Source organism: Panthera leo, chromosome E2 (genome assembly GCF_018350215.1).
Source record: "Panthera leo isolate Ple1 chromosome E2, P.leo_Ple1_pat1.1, whole genome shotgun sequence".
NCBI lineage: Eukaryota > Metazoa > Chordata > Mammalia > Carnivora > Felidae > Panthera > Panthera leo.
The window spans coordinates 28493056-28517443 of record NC_056693.1 but is presented as its reverse complement, the minus strand read 5'-3'; the positions used below and the strand labels follow the sequence as shown (position 1 = coordinate 28517443).

The 24388-nt window shown below is 38.3% G+C and overlaps 1 protein-coding gene across 5 annotated transcripts in view; it reads right to left on the bottom strand.

Annotated features, from left to right (window-relative positions):
- Positions 1-23245, bottom strand: part of CYLD (CYLD lysine 63 deubiquitinase) — a 64959-nt gene extending 41714 nt beyond the window's left edge. The window contains exons 1-5 of one of the 5 annotated variants that reach the window (XM_042920660.1): positions 23191-23245; positions 22466-22543; positions 16272-16923; positions 14748-15050; positions 13453-13558 (exon numbers count right to left, since the gene is read on the bottom strand). In XM_042920660.1, coding sequence (XP_042776594.1) covers positions 13453-13558; positions 14748-15050; positions 16272-16775 — 913 coding nt within the window. In that variant the 5' untranslated portion in view covers positions 16776-16923; positions 22466-22543; positions 23191-23245. The other 4 variants (XM_042920662.1, XM_042920659.1, XM_042920661.1 and 1 more) reach the window with 4 other exon arrangements.
- Positions 23246-24388: the final 1143 nt, after the last annotated feature.

Genomic DNA, 24388 nt, shown 5'->3' with positions numbered 1-24388 from the left:
ATAGACTATTTTGATGTTGGAACTGGCAGAAAAGAATTTTAAAAGAGGACTTAGAACTATCCTTAATGAGGTAAAAGAAAATATGCTCACAGTGAAGGAGAAGATAGCAATTATCTTACCAGAGAAATAAAAACTATTTAAAGAAACAAACAAAAAAGAACAAGATGGAAGTCTTAAAATATTTCTAAAACCTTAAAAAGGCAATTTCTGAAAAGAATAATTCGTTAGATGAATGAATTTAAGCCCTAAAAACACGATGCGGACGAGAGAGGGGGAAATCAGTAAAATTCAAGACAGAACAGTCGAAATTATCTAAAGAACAGATACATAAAAGTATGAGGAAAAAAAATTAAGTCTCAAGGACTTCAGGCACAATACCAAAAACTCTCGACATGTATCTATCTGATGTCACAGAGAGAGGAAAGACTGAAAGGGACAAAGAAAGCACTTGAAGAAATAATGGTCAGAATGTTTCCTACTTTGTTAAAAGACACAAATTTACAAATCCAAGAAGCTCGGTGAACTCCAAGCAGGATAAACATGAAGAAAACAATGCGAGGGACATCATAAACTGTTGTAAGTCAAACATAAGGAGAAATCATCAAAGTTCCCAGAGAAAAACCACATATTACATTACATACAGAGGGGCAATGATTTAAATGACTGCTGATGTTCACCGAAAATACGGAGGTCAGGAAATAGAAGAAAACCCCTGGAAAGCAGAACAAAAAAGAACACAAATACCAAACAGGGAATTCTATACACACCCCAAATATCCTTCAAATATGAAGGCAAAATAAATACATTTCAGATAAAAGAAAATTATGAATTAATTAAAGTTAATTAAAATTAAAAGAAATTCATTTCTAGAAGAACTGCATCCTCAGTCAACAACAAAAGTTTTTCAGGATGAAGGGAAATGTTAACGAGTGGATACTTGGATCTTTTTTTTTTTTTTAATTTTTTAAAATATTTATTTATTTTTGAGATGGAGGCAGAGTGAGAGTGGGGGAGGGGCAGAGAGAGAGGGAGACACTGAATCTGAAGCAGACTCCAGGCTCTGAGCTGTCAGCACAGAGCCCGACATGGGGCTCGAACCCACAAACGGCGAGATCATGACTTGAGCCAAAGTCGCACACTTAACCGACTGAGCCACCCAGGCGCCCCGATACTTGGATCTTTTCATTTCTAAAATATATATGACTATTTCGGCAAGAAATACGACATATTCTTGTGAGTTTTTAATGTACGTAGATGTAACATACATGACACTTAATAGTATCAAGGAGGGGAAGGGGTAACTAGACTTCCATGGTAGCAAGGCAACTACATTTTGTGTAAAGTAGTACAATATTAACCCCCACTACACTAAAATGTTAAGGATATATACTTCATCCCTGGAGAAAGCACTAAAAGCAATATAACGATGGAACGCAGCTAGAAAGTCAACAGAGTAACATACACTTCTTAAAATTTTTCAAATAATCTTCAAAAAAGTAGAAAAAAGTATAAGAGGAAGGAAAAAGGGACAAATAAAGAATAGATAATAAAATTATAGTTCTAAACTCAATAATAATACCAATTATGACATTAAATGCTACCAGGTTACACAACAATGAAAAGACAAAGATCATCAGAATAGATTCTTCAAATTATATGCCATCTGAAAACAAGCAGGAGAGAGAGTAGGAAAATGAAATGAGTAAAGGGAGGGAAAACATCTCAGTCCAATAGCACAGTGGGGGTAAAGCAGAAAAGAAGGACAAATAGAAAACACATGAGGCAATAGAAATAAATCTAATTATTAGTAATAACTATTAACAGATTAACCCTTCAGTTAAAGTACCCAAATCGCCAAACTAGATGAAGAAAAAAAGATTTCCCACCATATACTGCTATAAAAGAGCATGCCTCAAACATAACTGACTGAAAAAGAGAAATACCTGGAAAATACTAACCAAACACAATCTATCCACACCATACAAAACAGAATTTAAGACAAAAGAGTTACGAGCAATGAAGACAGCTACTATATAATGACAAATAGTTCAAATCACCTGGAAGATACAACAATTTCAAACTCTAAGTACTCAAAAATTCTGAACTTATATGCAGCAAGTAATTAGTTCAAAATTAAAGCAAACACAGAATTAAGAAACCCATTATTGTGTTAGAAATTTTTAATATATCTTGTTCAGTAACTGATAGATCCAGCAATTAAAAATTCAGTAATGATACATAAAATTTGTATAGCATAATAAATTAGCTTGATCTAAGGGACATGTCAAATACACATGCGATGCACGCAGCTACAATTGGGGCGAACATATTCTTTTCAAGCATACACAGAATATCTCTGTAAACTGATCACATATGAGGCCATAAGGTTGGCCTCAACAAACGTCAAAGGATTAGTATCATATTCTTGGACCATAAAGCAAATGGATTAAAAAAAATAAAATCATGAAGGAAATTACAAAATGTTTCAAATTTAATGGTAACAAGACAACTACATAACAAATTTTGTGGAATGTAGGTAAATAGGTACATAGAGTTTATACCCTTACATGCTTCACATTAGAAAAACTAAAAATTATTAAACTAACCATTTAAAGAGTTAGAAAGAAAAACAATAAATCCAAAAAAAGCCAAAAAAGAAAATAATAAAAAACGGAAATTACTAAAATAGAAAACAAATACCTAGCTAAGATTAAGAAAGCCAAAAGATAAGTTTTTTTGAATAAATGAAAGCAAGAAACCTTAGTAAAAAGCTGTTAGAAGAAAACAGACACAATTTTTTTGGATGAAAACAAGGACACATCTGCAGATGCTGCTGAGATTTAACAGAAAATACAAGATCTTAAGAATAATGCTACGCTAAAAACTTTAGAAACAAAGATTAAATGGAAAAATTCATTAAAAAATAACACTTTCATAAAAGACCCTGAATAGCCAAAGCAATCCTGAGAAAGAGTAAAGGCAGAAGCATTACACTCCCTGATTGCAAACTATACTACAAGGCTATAGTAATCAAAACAATATGGTACTAGCATAAAAATCAACACAAAGACCAAGAGAATAAAAATGGGAGCCCAGAAATAAACCTATGTATATATGGTCAACTAATACTTGACAAGAACCAAGAATACTCAACAGCAAAAGGGTAGTAGTCTCTTCAATAAGTGGTGGTGGGGAAACTGGAAAACCACATGCAGAAGAATGAAACCGCATCCCTGTCTTACACCCCCTCACATAAATGAACTTGAAATAAATCAGACTTAAGTGTGAGACCCAAAACTGTAAAACTCCCAGAAGAAAACACAGGAAAAGTCCTTTGGCATTGGCCTTGGCAGTGATTTCATGAACAGGACAAGAGAAGCACAAGCTACAAACGCAAAAATAAATAAATGAGACTACACCAAACTAAAATGCTCCTGCCCACCAAAAGAATCAATCAATAAAAAGGCAACCGACAGAATAGGAGAAAACACTTGCAAATAATATAACTACCAAGGAGTTAATATCCAAAATATGTAACATTTCATACAACTCGACAGCAAAGAAATTAACACATGATTTAAAAATGGGCAGAAGAGTGCTCGCTTCGGCAGCACATATACTAAAAATGGGCAGTAGAACTGAACAGTTTTCAAAATACATACAAATGGCCAACAGTTGATATGAAAAGGTGTTCAACATCAATAATTATCAGAGAAATGCAAACTCACACCCAAGGGACCTGTGGAACACCACGGCAAATCAACATGCACACTGTGGGAGTCTCAGAAGAAGAGAGAGAGAAAGAGACAGAATGTCTGAAGAACTACGGGGTGAAACCTTCCCAAATTTGATGAAAGCAATGAACATAAATGTCCAAGATGCTCAACAAACACCAAGTAAGGTGAAGTAAAAGAGACCCCCACACCAACACATTAGCATCAAACTTTCAAAAGACAAAGAACCTTGAAAGCAGCAAGAGAGAATCAACTTGTCACATACAAGGGATCCTCAATAAAGACATAGGCAGATTTCTCATCAAAAACTTTGGAGGTCAGGAGACAGTGGGCCAATGTATTCAAAGTGCTAAAAGAAAACTAATGTGAACCAAGAATCCTGTATCTGAAAAAATGTCTTTCAGAAGTAAGGGAGAAATTAAGATAGTCCCAGATAAAGAAAAACCGAGGGAGTTTGTTTCCATTAGATCTGTCCTAAAAGAAACACCCAAGGGAGCACCTGCAGGGTGAAATCAAAGGACACCAGACAGTAACCTGCAAGCACAGGAAGAAATAAAGATCTCGATAAAGGTAAATACATTGGCAATTATAAAAGCCAGTATTACCGTAACAACAGTTTGTAATACTACTTTGTTTTTTACATGCTTTAAGAGACTAACACGTTTTTTAAAAAAACAATTAGCCTAAAAGCTAGTATCACTGTAACTCTGGTTGGTAACTGTACATTTTTGTTTTCTACATAATTTAGGAAACCAATGCATTTATAACACTTAACTAGTTTATGCTTTAGGGTGTACAATGTATAAAGATGTAATTTTGTAATACCAAGAACTGAAAGGGGTGGGGTAGAGCTATAAAGAAGAGGTTTTTTTTATGTTGTTGAAGTTAAGCTATTATAAATTCAAACTAGATCACTAAAATTTGTGATGTTAAATGTAATTCTTGTGGTGAACACAAAGAAAATAGCTATAATATGTGCAAAAAGAAATGAAAAAGGAACATTTCACTATAAAAATCAACTATACACAAAAGACAATATTAATGCAGGAAATAAAGGTAAAAAAAAAACCTATAAAAAACAAATAGCAAAATGATCGAAAGAAGTTCCTCTTTATCAGTAATTACTTTAAGTGTAAATTGATTAAACTCTCCAATCAAAAGACAGAAATTTGAAGAATGTATAAACACATGATCCAACTATATATTGTCTATAAGACACTCACTTTAGCTCCAAAGGCATAGAAATTTAAAGCGAAAGGTCAGAAATAGATATCCAAAGCAAATAATAAGCAAAGGAGAGCAGTGATGGCTATACTAACATCAGACAAAAGAGACTTTAAATCAAAAAAGATTACAAGAGACAAAGAACATTTATATGTTAATGAAAGGTTCAATGCAACACGAAGATATAACAATTTTAAACATTTACATACTAATAACACATCAGCAAAATACATGAAGCAAAAACAGAGAGTTGAAGAGAAAAAAATAGTTCCACAAACACCAGTTGGAGACTTCAATCCCCCACTCTCAATAATGGATAGAACCAGACAGAAGTAAGCAGATGGAGGACTTAAACACAATAAAACAACTAGATACAACAACAAACACAAAACACTCTGCCCAGCACCCGTATACACGTTCTACTCAAGTTTCCATGGAATGTTTTCAGGATAGAGCATATGTTATGCCACAAACTCTCAATAGATTTAAAAAAACAGATACCATATGTAGTATCTTCTCTGACCGTAACAGGATGAAATTATCAAACAACAGAAGTAAAACTGGAAAACTCACCAACATGTGGGAATTACGTAATACACTTTAAACCACCAATGAATCAAACAAGAAATCACAAGAAAATTGGAAAATTCTTAGAAGCAAATGAAAACAAAAACACAGCATTTTAGAATCTAGGGGAGGCAGTGAAAGCAGTATTAAGAGGGAAATTTATAGCTATAAATGCTTACATTGAAAAACAAAAGAGATCTCAAAGCAACAACCTATCTTTACCATTTAAGGGACTAGAAAAAGGAGAACAAACTAAACCCAGAGCTAGCAGAAGGAAGAAAATAAGATTAGATCAGAGATTAACAAAATACAAAATAAACAACAGAGAAAAGCAATGAAATCAAAAGTTGGATTTTTGAAATGATCAACAAAATTGAGAAAACTTTAGCTAGATGGACTAAGAAAAAGAGAGTTGACTCACATTACTAAAATTAGAAACGAACGTAGGAACATCACTACTAATTCTACCAAAATAAAAAGGATTATAAGAGAGTACTATGAACAAAAAGGAAACCCAAAATATGGGAGAAAATACTTGAAAATCATATATCTGACAATGTATTAATATACAGAATATATAAAGAACTCCTAAAACAACAGCAAAAAAACCCCAAACAACCTAATTAAAAAATAGGCAAAGGACTTGAATAGACATATCTGCAAAGAAGATATACAAATGGCCAATAAACACATGGAAAGATACTCAACATCACTAATCATTAGGAAAATGCAAATCTAAATTACAATGAGATACCATTTCACACCCATTAAATGGCTTCTATCAGGAAAACAGAAAATAAATGTTAGCAAACATATGGAGAAATTGGAAATCTTGTGCATTGTTGGTGAGAATGCAAAATCATTCAGCCACTGTGGAAAACCTTATGGTGGTTCCTCAAAAAATTAAGAGCAGAATTACCATATAACCTAGCAATTCCACGTCTGCATATATCCCCAAAAGAACTGAAGGCAGGGTCTCAAAGAGATATTTTTACACCCAGGTTCATAGCGGCGATATTCTCAATACTCAATAGCTAAAACACAGCAGCAACTCAAGCGTCCATCAATAGATAAACACATAAACAAATGTGGTATACACATATAATGGAATATTATGTAGTCTTAAAAATGAAGGGAATTCTGGGGCCACTGGGTGGCTCAGTAGGTTAAACATCCAACTCTTCATTTCAGCTCAGGTCATGATTTCATGGCTCAAGAGACTGAGCCCCCCACGTTGGGCTCTGCTCTGACAGTGCAGAGCCTGCTTGGGCTTTTCTCTCTCCCTCTCTCTCTGCCTCTCCCCTTCTCTCTCAAAATAAAGACACTTAAAAAAATCAGTTTAAAAAAAAATACAGGGAATTCTGACACATGTTACAACATGGATCAACCTTGGGGACATTACGCTAAGGGAAATAAGCCAGTCATAAAAAGGCAAACACTGCATGATTCCACTTACATGAGGTACTCAGAGGAGTTAAAAGCATAGAGGCAGAAATTAGAAGAGTGGTTGCCAGAGGCTGGGGGTGGGGTTTGGCGAGTTACTGTTTAATGGGTATAGAGTTTCAATTTTACAAGATGAAAACTGTTACAAAGATGAATGGTAGTGATGGCTCCATAAAAATGTGAATTTAGTTAATGCCACTGAACTGTATAGTTACAAATGGTTACGATGGTAAATGTTATGTGCATGTTACCACTATAAAAAAAATTTTTAATTTAAATACATGTAATTTTTAAACTTTTTTTAAATATTTTAAACATGTAATTTTTTTTTTTATTTTAAAACATGCACAGATTAGCAAACTGGACCTAGCAACGTATGAATCATGATGAAATTAGATTTATATCAGAAATGTGAGGGCTAGGGGCGCCTGGGTGGCTCAGTCGGTTGAGCGTCCGACTTCAGCTCAGGTCACGATCTTGCAGTCCGTGAGTTCGAGCCCCGCGTCAGGCTCTGGGCTGATGGCCCAGAGCCTGGAGCCTGCTTCCGATTCTGTGTCTCCCTCTCTCTCTGCCCCTCCCCCGTTCATGCTCTGTCTCTCTCTGTCTCAAAAATAAATAAATGTTAAAAAAAATTAAAAAAAAAAAAAAAAAGAAAGAAATGTGAGGGCTGGGGCGTCTGGGTGGCTCAATCGGTTAAGTGGCCAACTCTTGAATTTTAGCTCAGGTCATGATCTCACGGTTCGTGAGTTCAAGCCCCGCATCGGGCCCTGTGCTCTCGGTGTGGAGCCTGCTTGGGATTCTCTCTCCTCCTCTCTCTCTCTCTGCCCCTCCCCTGCTCTCTCTCTCTCTGTCAAAAAATAAGAATTAAATTTAAAAAAAATGTGAGGGCTTATTTACTATTAGGAAATTGGATTAAAAGACAAGAAATACGGGGTTATGTAAATAGAAAAGTTTGATAAACTTCAACATCCATTCATGATAAAACTCTTAGCAAACAGGGAGCAGTAGATAACTTCTCAACCCTGATAAATGACGGCCGCCACAATAATATCCTATGGCAAAGATCATACTTAATAGATCAAGAGCAAGATCAAGATGGCTGATACCACCTCCACTTCTATTCAACGTGCATTTAAAAGTTCATAGAGCCAAGACAATAAGAAACCATATTTTAAAAATAAAACATACAAGGATTAGAAAGAAGAGTTAAACTATTAGTATTTGCAGATGATAATGACTAGTTACTAAAAAAGTAATCTATGGATACACTGAGAATAAAAGATTTTAAGGGCCCCCAGGTGGTTAGGTTAGTTGAGTATCTGACTTCGGCTCAGATCGTGACCTCGCGGTCAGAGGGTTTGAGTCCCGCGTCAGGCTCTGTGCTGACAGCTCAGAGCCTGGAGCCTGCTTCAGATTCTGTGTCTTCCTCTCTCTCTGCCCCTCCCCTACTCATGCTCACTTTCTCTCTCTCTCAAAAATAAATAAATATTTAAAAAATAATTTAAAAAAAGATTTTAAAAAGACTGTCTGCAACAAAACTCAGCCCACAAAAGTCAACTGAGATAACACTTACCCACTAGGCTGGCTAGAATCAAAAACTCAGATAATAATAAATGTAGGCAAGGGTGTGAAGAAATCAGAACCTTTATACAATGCTGGTAGGAATGCAAAATGGTGCAGCCGCTTTGGAAAACAGTCTGACAGTTCCACAAATGCTTAAACCCACTTATCAAGTGACCCAGCAGTTCCACTCCTAGGTATGTACCCAGAAAAAGGAAAGCATACGTCCACACAAAAACTTGTACACAAATGTGATAACAGCATTATGTACAGCAAAAGATGGAAGGAACTCAAGTGTCCTTTAACAAATGAATAAACGAAATGGGGTACATCCATACTACGGCATATTATCTGGGCATAAAAAGGAATAAAATAAGGATACATGCTACACCATGGATGAACCTTGAGAACATTCTGCTACACGAAGGAACCAGTCACAAAAGACCACATGTTAAGTGATTCTATTTATATGAAACGTGCAGAATGGACAAACATCCAGAGACAGAGAGTGGATTAGTGGTTGGTTAGGACTAAGGAGGAGGAAGAGATAGGACAGTAATAGCTAAAAGGTACAGGGTTTCTTTGTGAGGTGATGAAAATGTTCTACAACTGGCTATAGTGATGACTGCACGTATCTGTAAATATACTAAAATACACTGAATGGAACAGCTTAAATGAGGGAGATATATGGTATGTGAATTAGGTTTCAATACAACTGTTCTCTACGAGTCGACTGTATTTCTATAGATCACAGAAAATTGTTAGAAAACATGTTTTACTTTATAATGTATCAGAATGCATGCAAGAAATGGAGAAATGTATAAAATTTTACTAAAAAGAGATTAAATAAATGAAAGGTAATGCGATGTTCACGTATTAGAAATTTCAGTATAATGAAAACGTCTCCTCAAATTACTCTACAGGTTGACTACAGTTCCAACCAAAATCCCAACGGAACTCTCCTGTAATGTCGGAGAAGCCGACTGTTAAATTTACAACGAAGAGGCAAAGGCCAACAATAGCCAAGAACAAACGGGGAAGTGTACTCTCCAGCTATAAAGCTTCTTGTAAAGCTATGATAATGAAGGCCTAGACGTCTTAGTGTAAGGAAAGAGTAGAGCCCAGGAAGAGGTCCATATATACCCGTGTCGAAGCTTGATTTATACGCAGCGAGCCTGGTAGATCAAATTGGGTATGTGTACCTCATCTCCTACACAAAATTAAATCTAGATGGATTGTAGACTTAAATGTGTCTATTACCCTTTTTAAAGACAATGTGGAACGGTGGGAAAATTCAGAAGAGCAATGAGGCAAGACTAGTGCTCCTATTAAAACATACTATAAAGAATCGTTAAAAACAGTGTGGTACTGAAGCATGAGCAGGCAGAAGAGAAAGTCCAGAAATATGCCAAAGTCTATATGGGAACTGCGTATGGGAAAAGTGGCATCTCAAAGGAGCAGGAAAAAGGTGAACTTTTAATCAAAGATGTTGCGACAACTGGGCAGCTATCTGGGGAGGGGGACCCAAACTAGATCCATATATCACATTATATATCACATAAAATAAAAATGGATCAAAGATGTATATACAATAAAACCACAAGAGCCATGTAAGAAAACATGGGGAAATGCCTATATAACCTTGGAGTAACTCATAATTCAACTACATAAAAATTTTAAAATTCTGCACGGCTAAAAACACCTAAAGCAAAGTCAAAAGACATGACACTAAGTGAGACAAGCCATTTACAAAGGACCAAATACTGGAAGATTCCACTTGTATGAAGTATCTAGAATAGGCAAATTCATAAAGACAGAAAGTAGAGAACAGACGTTACCAGAGGCTGAGGGAAGGGAGGAAAGGGGAGTTATTTCATAATGCATATAGTTTCTGTTTGAGATGATGAAAAAAGTCTGGAAATAGATAGAGGTGATGGTTTCACATCACAGTAAATGTATGTAATGTCACTGAATTGCACACTGACAAATGGTTAAAATGGTAAATATTGTTACATTTATCTTACCATAATTTTCAAAAATGAGGACAACCAGATAAAAAAGGACGAGTTACAAATGAGAGTTGGCAAGTAGGAAACATTTACACCCCATATCATAAAACAGTTGGCTTTCCTAACACATAAAAAAGAAACTGGTAAGAAAAAAGGCCAATAATCCAATTTAAAAAAATAAACAAGGTATGAATATACAGGTCACAGAAAGAAATACACAAATTGCCCTTAATCATAGGAAAAGATGCTTAACCTCATTCAAAAGAGAAATGGAAATTAAAACTATACTGAAATAGATTTTTCACCTTGCAGACTGGGAGAAAATTCAACAACATACTCTCATGGAAAGCCCATAAAAAAAAGTCACCCTCATATTCTGCTGGTAACTGTTATATACACTGCTGAAGGCAATGTAGTAATATCTAGAACAATACAAGTTCATGGATCTTTTCACCAAATGACCCCACTTCTCAGAATTTATCCTATAGATTTGCTAGCACATGTGGGATACTATTACTTTGTGATAGTAAAAAGTTAGAAACAATCCAAATATACGTCGGTAGGAATCCGGTTAAATAAATGCAGTGGAAAAGTATACCAACAGCTCCAAGATATAGATTTAAGAGAATAAGACAAGGTGCAGAATAGTATAAATAGTATGTTTTTTATTTAAAAAGGGAAGGGAGAATATGTGCTTATACTGTATAAAGAAGTTCTGGAAAGATATACAAGAAACTAATAAAAATAGTTAGCAGTGGGAGGCAAGGGATGGAATGAGGAGGTACCGGAAGTGGAGGAGATAAGAATGGAAATGAGATGTTTTACTGTGCTTTTTTTGTTATTTTGATTTGAGATATGCAAATATTTTTCTTATTAGAAGTTATTTTAGTAACTTCATAAGGGTTTCCAATTCAAGGGTATATGCATTAGTCAAAACTCAAATGACACAACATGTATTTTGTTACGTGTCTGTCTTAACTCAAAAGGAAGAAAAAAACCCTAAACTTCTCTCTGGTTAATTATATGTGTGCTGGTGTCTGCAACGTACTCTGAAATGCATACAGAAATAACATGGGTTAGTGAACAGATACAGGAATGGATACCTGAAAAAGCAAGCACAGTAAAAATGTTCCTTGGAGAGTCTAGGTAGGCGGTAGGTATAGGATTTACCCTAAAATTCAAGAAAAGCCGAGTCTGTCAGACTTTTACAAAGTAAAATCGAAACCAAGCCCTTATTTGAACCCCATACCTCCAATTAATGTACTCTTGCTATAAAGCTAAAAGCCAAAGTAGAAAGCATTCTGTAACTCAGCAAAACAAGCATTTATTACTTGCCAAGCCAACAAGGAACAGGAGAAGGGCAAACAGTGCAGGCTAGAAGGAATCCTAAGGATCATCTAGTAATAGCCCCTTCATTTTTACAAAAAAAAAAAAAAAAAAAAAAAAAGTTACTGAGGACCTGAAATGACCTGTGGGAAACTCCAAAGTGTTCTGCATCAAAATGAGGAAGAAGGGAAAAAAAATACCGGAGCGGAAAAAATCATCTTGTTCGGTTATGATCCCTGCTTCAGTGAAATTCAGCTTTTATAGAATTAGAGACAAAACCCATTTCCATGGAAACAATATTCCCAAGTATCCATCTGAGGCTGAGAAGGATGCTTTTCTATGCAAGTCTTCACATCCAAAGTGTATACACAAAGGGTGAGGAGGGACTGAAAAGAGCAGAGCCTTTCAATCAGACAGGTCTGGATTTGAATTCTGGCTCTACCACCTACTTGATCCTAGCCAACCTCAGCACTAGCTAAGCCCCAGTTTTTATCGGCAAAACAGGCAATAATTAAGACCTTAAAATTGGGGGGACGCCTGGGTGACTCAGTCGGTGAAGCCTCCGACTTCGGCTCAGGGCATGATCTCACGGTTCGTGAGCTCGAGCCCCGTATAGGGCTCTGTGCTGACAGCTCAGAGCCTGGAGCCTGCTTCGGATTCTGTGTCTCCCTCTCTCTCTGTCTCTCTCTCTCTGTCTCTCTCTCTCTCAAAAATAAATAAATATTTTTTTAAGTTAAAAAAAAAATGACCTTATAAACTTGTCAAGAATGTGAAGAAGTGTAAGTCATCTAATTCATGGATGCATACATTGGTGGCTACTGAATGTAGGCTTTCTGACATTTATTCATGGCTGCATAATGATCAATTAAAAGCACCACCTATGAATGCCTCTGTCAGTTTCATGATTAACATACTATCAGCCAACTAGCCTGTAACTGGAACTCTGCTAAGGTTGGGGGGGGGGGGGGGGAGATGCTGTCGATTTTTGCCATCAATGGGAATTTATCAGTTAGTTGACAGAGGCCATTAGGTGCTACTTGTTTACAGGAAATAAAAGGCGGCTTAATGTTTTTTTGTTTTGTTTTGTTTTGTTTTCCTAAGGTGTAAAGTTGGGTGATCTGACTCGAGAGTCATGAATCCTGATCAATTACAGCAGCTCAAAACTGGAAGAAATCTCAAAGGGCACGCAGGAAGAATCCTCTCCACAGTATATTATGTCACATGACGTGACCAACTTCTGCTTACAGGCTTCTAGTTTAAACCAGGCTCTTACTCAAACAGGTAGCAGGTGATTTATTTTCTAACTCTTCCAATGATCAGAAAGGGCTTTTTCCCCCACTTAGAATCAACAGGTAATGAAAAGTTAACGATAATGTATAAATGCCACCCCACACTCATATGCTTTTGGAAATAAAAAGTCTGTAAGTATTATTCTCATTTGGAGATAAGACAGGATATTCTATTTGATAACAATTCCATAGGACAAGAAGTCAACTTCCAAAAATGCATCTTGAAGCTTATATTTACATAACAAAACACATCTTAGGAACCCTGCCTTATTAATACATAAAAACACAAAGAAAACATACCTGGGATGATATCATTGATATGCAAGAGAATTGTACTTTCAACACTTGCAAAACTACAAAGTTGCACCCCATCAAATCTTCCATCCCAGTTGCCAATAGGATTATCCTAGAAAGTAAGCAATACAGTTTTAAAACCTGTCTCAATAAAACATGAATACAAAAATCTGTATTTTCCAGAAAAGGATCTTCCACAAGATTTTACGCTGGCAAATTTTAACTATTTTTCCTAAAAGAAAAAAAGAACATATCAGAAACAACTGCCACGCTAATAAAGCTTTTGGTGTGTTTTTGCTTATTTGTTTTTTGGTTTTGTGTTGGTAAAAATGAGATCCAAGAATAATCAAGGTACAGTAAGCCCACAGACAACCAAGGAATTGAAAGGATTCCTCCTACTTTACTGGACAACAAATGCTAGTCTACATAACACCCATCTGCATAGGAAGATTCATTAATAATACATTGTTTCACCCAGAAATCGGCCCCTAGTTAAGCCTACCTTGTTCTAATTACTTTTACATTCCCTGAGCACTTAAATATTCTATTTGGACCCCTGTGTGCATTTCTGTACACAGAAGATCTATTTGTTATTGTTCTTTTGACATCTTATGGATATGTAAGAGTTCCCTCCAAAATAGACTTCTATATTTAATTATTTTATATTCCAACATAGCACCAAGGAGTATAGTGCTGTTCATGGAGTCAGATTAAGAGACAAGCCAGTCAGACAACTGCCCTGAGCACCAATGTGTACAACATGCTGTCGTTGGAAATAGATGAGGAATACTGTGTTTGCCAGAACTTTCCTTTCCAGGAGCGCACTAGAGGGGTTTGGAATGCACACTCGCACAGGCCAACTAAAGGACAGACAGAGGTGGGGAAAAGCCAGTGGGGCAAAACTCCAGGTAGCCTGCCAAGAGGATCCTCAGACTGCCATCCATATTAGCAAAATATTATAAAGAGAAGGGGGGGCGGGGGGAATCTTTTCAAGATAGAGAAAAACAAGATATCATGGAACATCTCTGGGTGGGGCTTTTTTTTTCCTGTTTCTTGGTCAGCCATCATAGAGCAAATTGAAGGATTGAAACATTACTCCAGTTTATTCAAACTGGAAAAAGAGTAAATGTAACTCCATATCTAGACTCCTGTCCCACGTCAATGTTCCTCTACCAAAGATAAATTAGAAGATGTTTTTTACGTTACCCTTTTAAATACTCAAAGTGCTCAATTTGTACCTAAACTGGTCATGAAACTAATAGATACACCCACAAAGATAATCTATTCCAAAAGTTTCTTACCATGTCCACACCGACAAAATATCCTAAGCTTTCTTTCCCAGGCAAGACGTCGCAGAATATAACCGTGCCGGACTCTGTGGTTTCTCCGAGCTTCAAAGAAACTCTGGAGTTTATCTCCAGGGGCGGAAGTTCCATCTGCACGGTGTCCCCTGGACCTGCATAATCACTTTCCAATCCATTGTCATCATCTTCCAGGATTTCTAGCTTGTCCAACGCAACAAACACTCCACAGTCTTCATCACACTGGAAAAGCTGTTTCCCTTGATATATCCCGTCAGTAAAACCTTGGCCACGGCCTTCTTCCTAGTTTTCAAGTGAGAGGGGGGGGAAAAAAAAATGACTGATAGGTAGAGAAGAAAGGAAGTAAGATGACCCATAAGAAACAAAGATCCACTCCGGGGATTTCAGAGAAATCACTGGGAAAATTCTGAACGACAGAGATAAGAAATATAATTATTAGCAGTTGCTGGTGAATTTTGAGTGTCTAAAAAAAAGGAAAAAAGAAGCTGTATCTGATGCTGAAATATAATTAATTAATTAATTAATTAAAAGTCATAATTCCACTGTGAGAGAGCCGGGCTAGATTCTACATTTCAATACGAACAATAACTTTGTCATAAAAAGAAAAATTTACTTTAACACCACGATAACGTTAGCTCCATTTACTGAGTACTTACTATGTGCCAGCCACCACACTGACTCTTGAATCAATGTATCACAAAAAAACGCTTCAAGCTGTGTGCTGGTTTCATTATTTTACAGATGAGGAAGCAGCTTTAGGAGAAGTAGCTTGGGTTAAGTAACCTGGCAGCCCAACTAGTAAACAGTATAGCTGGGATTCAGATCTCTTACTTGGTTTACAATTGGCTGCTTTAGAAACTTTTTGATCATGAAATTCTATATGCAAGAATGTAAAAAATGTAACTGACATTTAAGCTCTTGAGAATATTAACTTTGGAAATGAATCACGGAGTTGTTGGTTCTCCCTTCAGGAGAAATAAGTTCCTGGGTCATTTTCACATATATTATCAGGGACAACTATAAGCCATTTTAAATTGCCGCACCTTATTTTTTGAAAATCTTATATCTAAGTTTCATGAACTTAATAGCACACCCTAAGAAAAACTGAAAGACCTACAGTTACTACGGTCACAAAGTAATTCATAATTTTGTGAGATGATTAATTCAATTATAATTGGCAGAGCTCACTTTTAACACAGACAATGTTAAAATTTCTAATATTGGAAACCCTTCAACAATTACATGATCTATGTGTATTTCCTACTACATTAGGTAGTTTTTAAAAAGTTTTCAATGCATCATCTTTACGTTATCTCAATTTATCATTAAAAAGTAAATCCTAAGAATTGTGAATATTAAAAACTATGGGAGATTTCTGGAAAAACTTCTGTTGTATTTAATTTAAAGGGGTAAAAAAAAACAAACAAACATGTGTGCATACAAATATACACAGAAAGAAACACACACACGCACAAGCTCACTAAAAAGGTTTATCAAACTTACCAGTAGTTCTACTCCAAAGAATATTCCCGATACTGTCCTCTCTGCTAATAAGGGTCCTCTGAAGCGCACAACTCCAGGAAATTTTTCTTCCCCGGATCTCAGCTGTACTTTCACAGGGCAGCCCACATCTATCTGGAGGCCTTTACTCAGTCTGTTTCTGTTTTTAAACAGGCTGAACCTCTCTTCACAATTGGTAATTGCCAAAAGCAACTCTGTGAATTTTTCATTTATTTCTACAACATCCTTTTCATCAACAAAGAGAACTGCGTGTGGTTGCTCTAGGATTTTTAATCCAATCTGATTTTTCTTGCCTTTTGCAGACGGAATCCTCGAGTGCCCCATAGAACGATCTTGGATATACTGTCCTATACTCCCCTTTGGTACTTTAAGGAGCTTTTGCGTTTGTTTGTCTGTAACACTGCATTCTTGAAGAAGCAAATAAAAAATCCGCTCTTCCCAGTAGGGTGAAGTAACTTTTTCTTGGCTCCATAAGCCTGAACTCATGGTGACATTAACTCCGAAATATTAACTCAAAAAAAAGGGAACTACTAAGTTTGTAGGAAAACCACAAAAGATAAATTCACTGGCAGTCCCAAAGCACATTTTTAGCAATTTGGTGTCCATGCTGTAACAAGACAGCAAAGCAAAATGCCTGGAGGACAAGCAAAAAGAAACTTTACACTTTATTCTACATGAGCTAATATCAAGGTTAAAGACTTAAGATCTCATTTGATTAGTAAAAGCACACACATAAATGAAATACTTCCAAAATTACCTAAAAAGGCTAAAAGACATGCATCACTTGTACCTACTGTAACGTTGCATCTTTAATTAAGGAGATCCAGTTGTAAAGTAGCTTCAAACACAATACAGTAATGTTTGTTTCCATGGCAATGCAATGTATAAAATCAAATTCTAGTAAAAGATAACATTCTATACAGATTTAAACATATATATGCATTTTTAAGCTTTAAAAAGTAGCGTTTTTAATAGATCAGACCTAACCTAAATGAGTAAGTTGCTGCATTTCAGCAAAACAGACATCAAAGAGGCTATTGTTTCTGTACACGTGGTTTAAGTGAAAAGTTACCCATCATAATTATTATGCTGAACATCTTTTATCAAAAAAACATAAATCATATTCTGAAACTGTAACCACGATTCATTTATCTGTGCTCCCTATTTTGATAATGGATCATTTACTTGATCTCTGATTCAGTTTCATTCCTTTCATCATGTACATTTTGTCCTTAGACAGGCAAATGTTAACCATATTAATCGGAGCCATCATTTAATTTCTCATAATCTCAAATATCAGGTATTGTAAATCTGATGATAGTAAAGATGTTAAAAATCAATTTTGTAGCCATTAAAACTTGGACTACATAACAAAGAACATAACTGTAGTACAGTAACAAACACCACAATTTTAACTATGTTTTGCTAGAAAGAAAAACATAAAAAGACTATTTCCAGTTTCAAATCTTCACTGAAAATTTTTACAATACTAGTCTTGCACAATTAAAACAGCCTTCGCAACCCTACCTTAACTGGGGGTTAAACACTATGCGATTTCACTAAATCAAATTCAGAATTCATTATTTTAATTAATTATCTTACTGAAAAAAAATAGTCCTTATGTATTCTCTGGGACACGAGTGTGGCTATTTGGTTTCTAAACACAGTTACTTCTTCCCTCCTTCTTTGAGGTAGATTTATCCACCATTCTGAGTAACAGCAACAGTTGATTGGACTATCATATTTCTCTAGTTTCCTCTTGGAATTTAAAAATAAATACTCCAAAAAGAAAAGAACCAAATTTTCAGTTTAATAATTTAACTTAATGATTAAATAATCAGTCAAGTCTATACAAAGAATGCATCATTAGATAATGAAGTGCTCTCTAATGGTGAGGTTTTTTAAAAGTCTGTCCCACTACAACCCAGAATGAGAGATGTAAATTACCCAAGACCAGATAAAGAGTTTGGCATCCCTTTAAACCAATACTCTTGAAATACCTGTGCAACATTTAGTAAAAAGCAGGGGTAGAGCTGGCTTAAAGTGGTTCTCTCTCTCTCTCTTTTTTTTTTTTTTTTTTCTTTTTTTTATAATGTGTTTGTCTTAATTCCACTTGAGGGCACTGTCTACTTCGGCAGGAATAGAATCAATTTATATTTGCCACTTACATAAGACACCTGTGGAAACCCCTATCTTGGCACCATTATGAGCAAAACCCCTCATGAAGGCTACTCAAACAGCAACCCAAATCCTTACTTTGGCTGCATTCCTTTAAGGTACCAAAATGAAGTATTTGTTGTTTCTGACTAAAATTCTTCTCAAAAATCAACAGGGAAATAGCCTTTTCTGAATCACTGAGTTATCAATATGAATATAAAGTTGTCACCTGACTCTCAATATACAAAGATGTTTGTTACTTTGTTGAAAGGCTTTGCGAGTTCTTGGGTCTGCTTTCTGTAGATTTACAGTCCTTGATTTTCCCTTGCAATCAGCCATTTTCTGTGGTTTCCCGCAATGTGTATTTGGCTCATTTTATGGCCTTGTTGCTTTCCAACTTACTGCTTCTAATCGGTTCTGAGAAGCCAGAGGGTGAAATACGTTTGTGTGTTTAAAAAAAAACAAACAACAGTAACTAAAAGAGGTATACATAAATTCTGAACAGCCTTTTAGGAGTAAAGCACAGAGGCTTTACTGCACTGACCCCGTTTGGGTTACTTCCCGGAAGGAGGAGAGACTCAAAGAGCAACTTCTAAAAAAGTGTGTTGTTTTGTTCTCCTTATAAATGTATTTAAATATTTATGACCAAAATTGCTTTTGAAAGTATGGTAATTCTATTTAGAAAAGGAATGACTTCTTAAAATTCCTAAAAATTACACCTCAAATATTAAAATTAAGAACGTCCTTGAATCTTAATATTGTATACCCACAATTCCTACCCTGTTGGCTCTCTAGATTACTACGTCATGTCATGATTTAAAATAAAACCCACCAGTGGGTCATGAAATATTACCAAGACAAAACTAAATTGCTATACGTAATGCATTAGGACACTATGTTTTAAATGAATTTGATTACAGAAGTGTTTTATGCAAGTCATTTAAGAGCCAGTCCACAGTAAAATTTAATATAACTACTTTGGTTTATAAAAAAGTGGAAGGCAATTTAACAACAGTTATTAAGAACTGTATTTTACAGTGAGCACACAAGGAGAGCTCTTCTCTAACCTGAGTTAGCACAAGTGGCAGTGAGCTTAAAGTCGATAAAAGCAGGGATCACGTTAGACAACTAGAACGGACAGAACAAAAGTTCATAAAATATTGAAAAAGCATTACCCAAAAATAAAAAGGCGGTGGCCTTTCCTCTTTCGGAAAGTACACATTAAGAAAGAATAGGTTTGCAACTACATTAAACACAGATTCTCTTCATTGCAACTGACAGAGAAAGGTGAATGGGGAACTTGATGACTCTACAATGATACAAGATAATAAATTTCATGATTGTTAATATCTCCATACACTGGCACTGCAGCAGATATAGGTTAATCAAGAGACTTTCCTCCACCGTAGAAATGAATATTATGACAACATTCTTCTTTCCCTGGGACATGCACAATAGTTAAATTAAGTCTTAAGCACCCAAGCCGTAAAAACTAAAGACTGCAACGGGAAAGACATAAAAGACACCGTCGATGAGTTATCAATCAAGGTTTGCTGGTGTGTTGAGTATTTCTGTGCACTCAGCACAGTGTTAGATACTGGGAAATATGGCAGATTTAAGATATGATAACTGCCCTACTTTGTGTTCTCTTACTACCTTTCAGGTCTAATTGGTTTAAAATTGCCTCTAATCGTATACTTCACTGTGAGTGTAAATATATCACAAATGATTCATCTAAATGCCATCGTACTTATTTCAGGCTGGGAAATGGAGTGATTATGAATATCCTGATAATTACTCTAAGTGCTGAATGAAGATTACCAAAGAGGCGGAATGCAATGATGTATTTAACTCTAAACCGTATCGAACAGAAGAAGGCCTTTCCTTTAACAACATTCCAGATGAGGGAATGGTTCAGGGTCACAAAGATTTGAAAATGTGTCTGGTTACCTGAGCTTGTTGAGGGTCTGGATTCTGAATCAATGAGAGTCTAATGGCACTAAAATAAAGTCACTAAATCAAGATGAGGGTTGAAAGATACAAATAACTACCAGCTTCCTATCAATGCAATGAAACGCTGGTCAAGAAATACATTTTATAGGAAAATATTAAAGGTCACAATTACCACGTTCTAAAAGACAACATGTGGTACAAATGAACATAATCAGCTGCATACAACTGACAACGGTTGTCTAGAAAACACAATGTCTTTTTGATTCCCAAGCTATCAGGTTATACCGTTCAAAGAACCTCACTGAAGAAAACAGAGACAGATCTAATTCAAGAACGTTTCACATCTTCTCAAATGTCCTGACTTGTTCCAGAAACCAAAGGAGACTGTGTAAATCAGAAAAAAACTTGACAATACTAAAATACTGCCCCTAATTATGAATGGCAGGGACAGGAAGGTCAGCATGAATACCAAAGTAAGAAGACACACAGGACTTCTTCCAAAAGCTTCTAGATAGCTAGAATAATCACCATTTTAAGAAAGGATATCTCTCACTAAAAGAACAAGTTTGTAAGCGTTATACTACTAAACGGCTGGAAAACAGAGATTCCATGAGCAGAAAAGAGAGTCAGTTTTATTCTTCTTCACATACTAACTTGTGACCCAAGCACACAAGGATTCAGTCTGTAAAGCAGGCAGGACTTACAAAGTTAAAAAATGGCCTGGCTCCTGCATCTGTATTTATATGAACAAGGAACCCTGCGGTCGCACTAGAGTTAAACCTGGCCACGACACTTCCCAACTGTGAATTCCCCAAGTCCTGTATCTTCGGATTTCTAGCTCCCGAGCCAGTGCCTGGCACGTCATGGGCATTCCGTAGATGTGAAATGAACAGACGATTTGGTTAACTCAGGTGCAAAAGCGAAAGCCAAAATTCCATTTCCTCATCTTCACTGGTTAAGTGATTAAAAGCCTCTTCCAGGTTAAAAGGGAAACAAACAAAAAGTACACTTTACCACATCTCAGAATGAATGAAGTCATGGTCAGTGTTAACCCCCCTACATTGCTACACGAGAGAAACAAACAAGAAATCTTTCACAATTGCAAAAACAAGTTCTGAGGTTCATCTGAAATTGGTTTCCTAGATCGTCACACCATGTCTGATGCCTGTAAGTGCTGTGTAACCAATCAAAGTACCTTGACAAATTTAAGACCAGAGTGTGGAAATCAGGAACAAAATATTAATCGTTTCATGAAGAGGGTAATGACCCCTTTGTCTCTTCTTGGGTTAGAGTTAAAGACTTCCATAAATCAGGCAAAATTACAGTTTAGGCATGCCAGACCACAAGAAATCACTGCTGCTGCGGGCTCGTTCTGTGTAACAGTGCCTTGGTCTTATCGGCTCTTCGCAAAAGTTACCATCCAGAGGAAGGCTTCTTCAGGGCAATACTGTAACATTTTGCAGCAGAACATTAGAGAATGTTCTGGGTGATATCAACATTCACAGTACATGAACTTCCACAAGAACCCCCAGCAAATCATTTTCTCCTAATACTGTTCTAGTTCAAATCCACCCACTACCCAGTGGGGAACTGGCAGGCTAAATCCTCAGGGCCATTCAGTCTACTTGGGGCGTGAGGGGGTGTGCAGAAAACCAGCACTTGAATGAACAACCTCCCTCAAGGCCTGGATTCTTCTCCAGCGAGCCAATGACTGCAAAAGGAACAATCTTATTAAGATCTCTATTAGCCCCAGTTCAAAAGCAAGGTAAGGAATGATCCTCAGCCCAGCTGAGGCTGCAACTCAGGGAGACTGGGGAGAGGATGGGGGCAGGGATGTTGGGGGCTGAGAGACACTGCAAGGCTGGGTGGCTGGAAGATGACAACCACCCTAAAACATGCAAATGCCACAGGGTGGAATAGAAAAGATGCCAAGTACATGAATAACCGGGCAGCTGACCCAGCTGAGAACCAAATCCAGGAACACGATCTTCTGTCAAGACTTCCCGATTTCCCCCACAGATCGTTAATACGATCGTAAAGAAAAACAAAAAGAAGGAAAAGAATACCTTGTCTCGACAGAGCGCACCTTTCAACTAATGAACTCCAGGTTGTACAAAACCATCCTCACCCTGGAAAGGGGGAAACTGAAAGAAAAAGCAGAACACGCCATTAACGAGGCCAGAACCCCGACTGCTGCTCTTCCTGGACAGGGGCCACCAACACCCCCAAACCGACGGAACGATACGCCCCCCTCGACTCCGAGAGGAGATAATACAGCCCAGGGCTCCCGAAGCCAACAGCGACCGTCGGGAGCCGGCCAGCGGCCCGTGCCTCGGTTTCCCCGTCTGTAAATGGGGGAGACCGCAGGCGGAGACGGTTTCCTGCGCGGCTCTCACCCCAAGTCCTCGCTCCCCCGGAGGTCCCGGCGGCGGCGACCAGGCTCCCACGGCTCGGGAGCCCTCTCAGGAAGCCGGGGGAAAGGGTGGGGGAAGCCCCGGGGGTGAGGAAGCCCGGGCTGACGTCAGCGGGCTCAACACCCCGCGGGCCTGGCCGGCTCCGGGCCAGGGCAACTAACGGGCCGGCGCCTAGGGCCCGACGACCGCGGCGGCGGCTGGAGGCGTCCGGAGGCCGGGCAGGGACGCCCGAGGGGACCCAGGCGCCAGCCGCTCGCCGGCTCAACCGCCCGTTCTCTCACTCACCTCGGGCGGCGGGGCGTCGCCCCTTCCCCAGCTCGGCTAGCCCGCGTCCCGGTTCGGCCCCGGCGCCCCACACCCACCGCCTTAATATTTACCTCCGACGCGCGGCCCCGGCGCAGCCGAACCTGCTACCTGGGCCCGCCCCCACCTGCCCCGCCTCCGAGCCGCCCAGGGGGGTGAGAGCGAGCGGGGGCGAGGGGGCAACCGCCGCGCTAACCAATCACAGCCCGAGATGCGTTTCTGTGCACGCGCTGATTGGGCGGCCCAGTGACAGACCTTCCTCCAATGGCTGCCGGCCCGGAGTCGGCTGAAGGGACTTTCCGCTCCGTCAAGCTCGGTCGAGCCAAAGGGAAAGCGGAGGGGAGGGGCAGAGGAGCCGGGGAGGGGGGACGGAGAGCTCTGCCTGATTGGGCAAAAGACTGGGTGCCGCGTTACCATTGGCTGACACCCGAGCCGGGGCGGGGCTCTTGTGCTGCGCCCTGCTCCACCTCCCAGGCCGGGGTCTTGGCTCGGGGCTTAGCTGTCAAAACTCCTGCAGGGAGTTTGGGGCCAGGGTGGAGAGCAGTCCAGACGCGAGGTGGGACTAGGATTTCAGGATCCCATGAAAAAGCAAAGCTTTAGAATCAGACCTAAATTTGAATCCTTTGCTCTTTCAATTAGTAGCCGCGCGACTTGAGGATCTTACCACCATGCTAAGCCTCAATATCCTAATCTGTAAAATGGAGATCATCGTTATGACCTGTCCTACAGAAGCACCGTAGGTGAAGTTCCTGACACATAGCAGGAGCTCAGTCATGTTAAATTTCTTCTCCCTCAGATTGGGCCCGGGACCTCTGCCGTTTCTGAACCTCTGTTGCCACCTATCCCAGTTTGGAGGGACGTCTCCCTAGAGTGGCGAAGAAGGGATTTCCACACGCCGCCTCACTCAGCTCTGCACCCCTGGCCACCAGCCAGGACTTGGGGTGTAGTTAAGGATCTTTCAATTAGAAGGGAGGTTTCTGATTCCCCAAAGTGCTCAAAATATTTAAGGAAGTGCTTTTTATAATCAGTCCCAGAGCCTTGCAGCATACCATGCCTTGCTGCACTGGATACTCCTGTTAATTAATTCCTTCTCCTTTGACATTTTAAGTACCAATTATAGGAGAAGGTGATTAATACTAAGGAAAGGAGGGGGGGCTGTGTTTAATCATGAGAGGGAAAATTTCCCCAGTGGAAAGTGACACTTCTGAAGATCTGGGGAGTTTAAACCAGTAACTACATAAAAGAAGTCACATGAGTGGTTACTAACAGTAC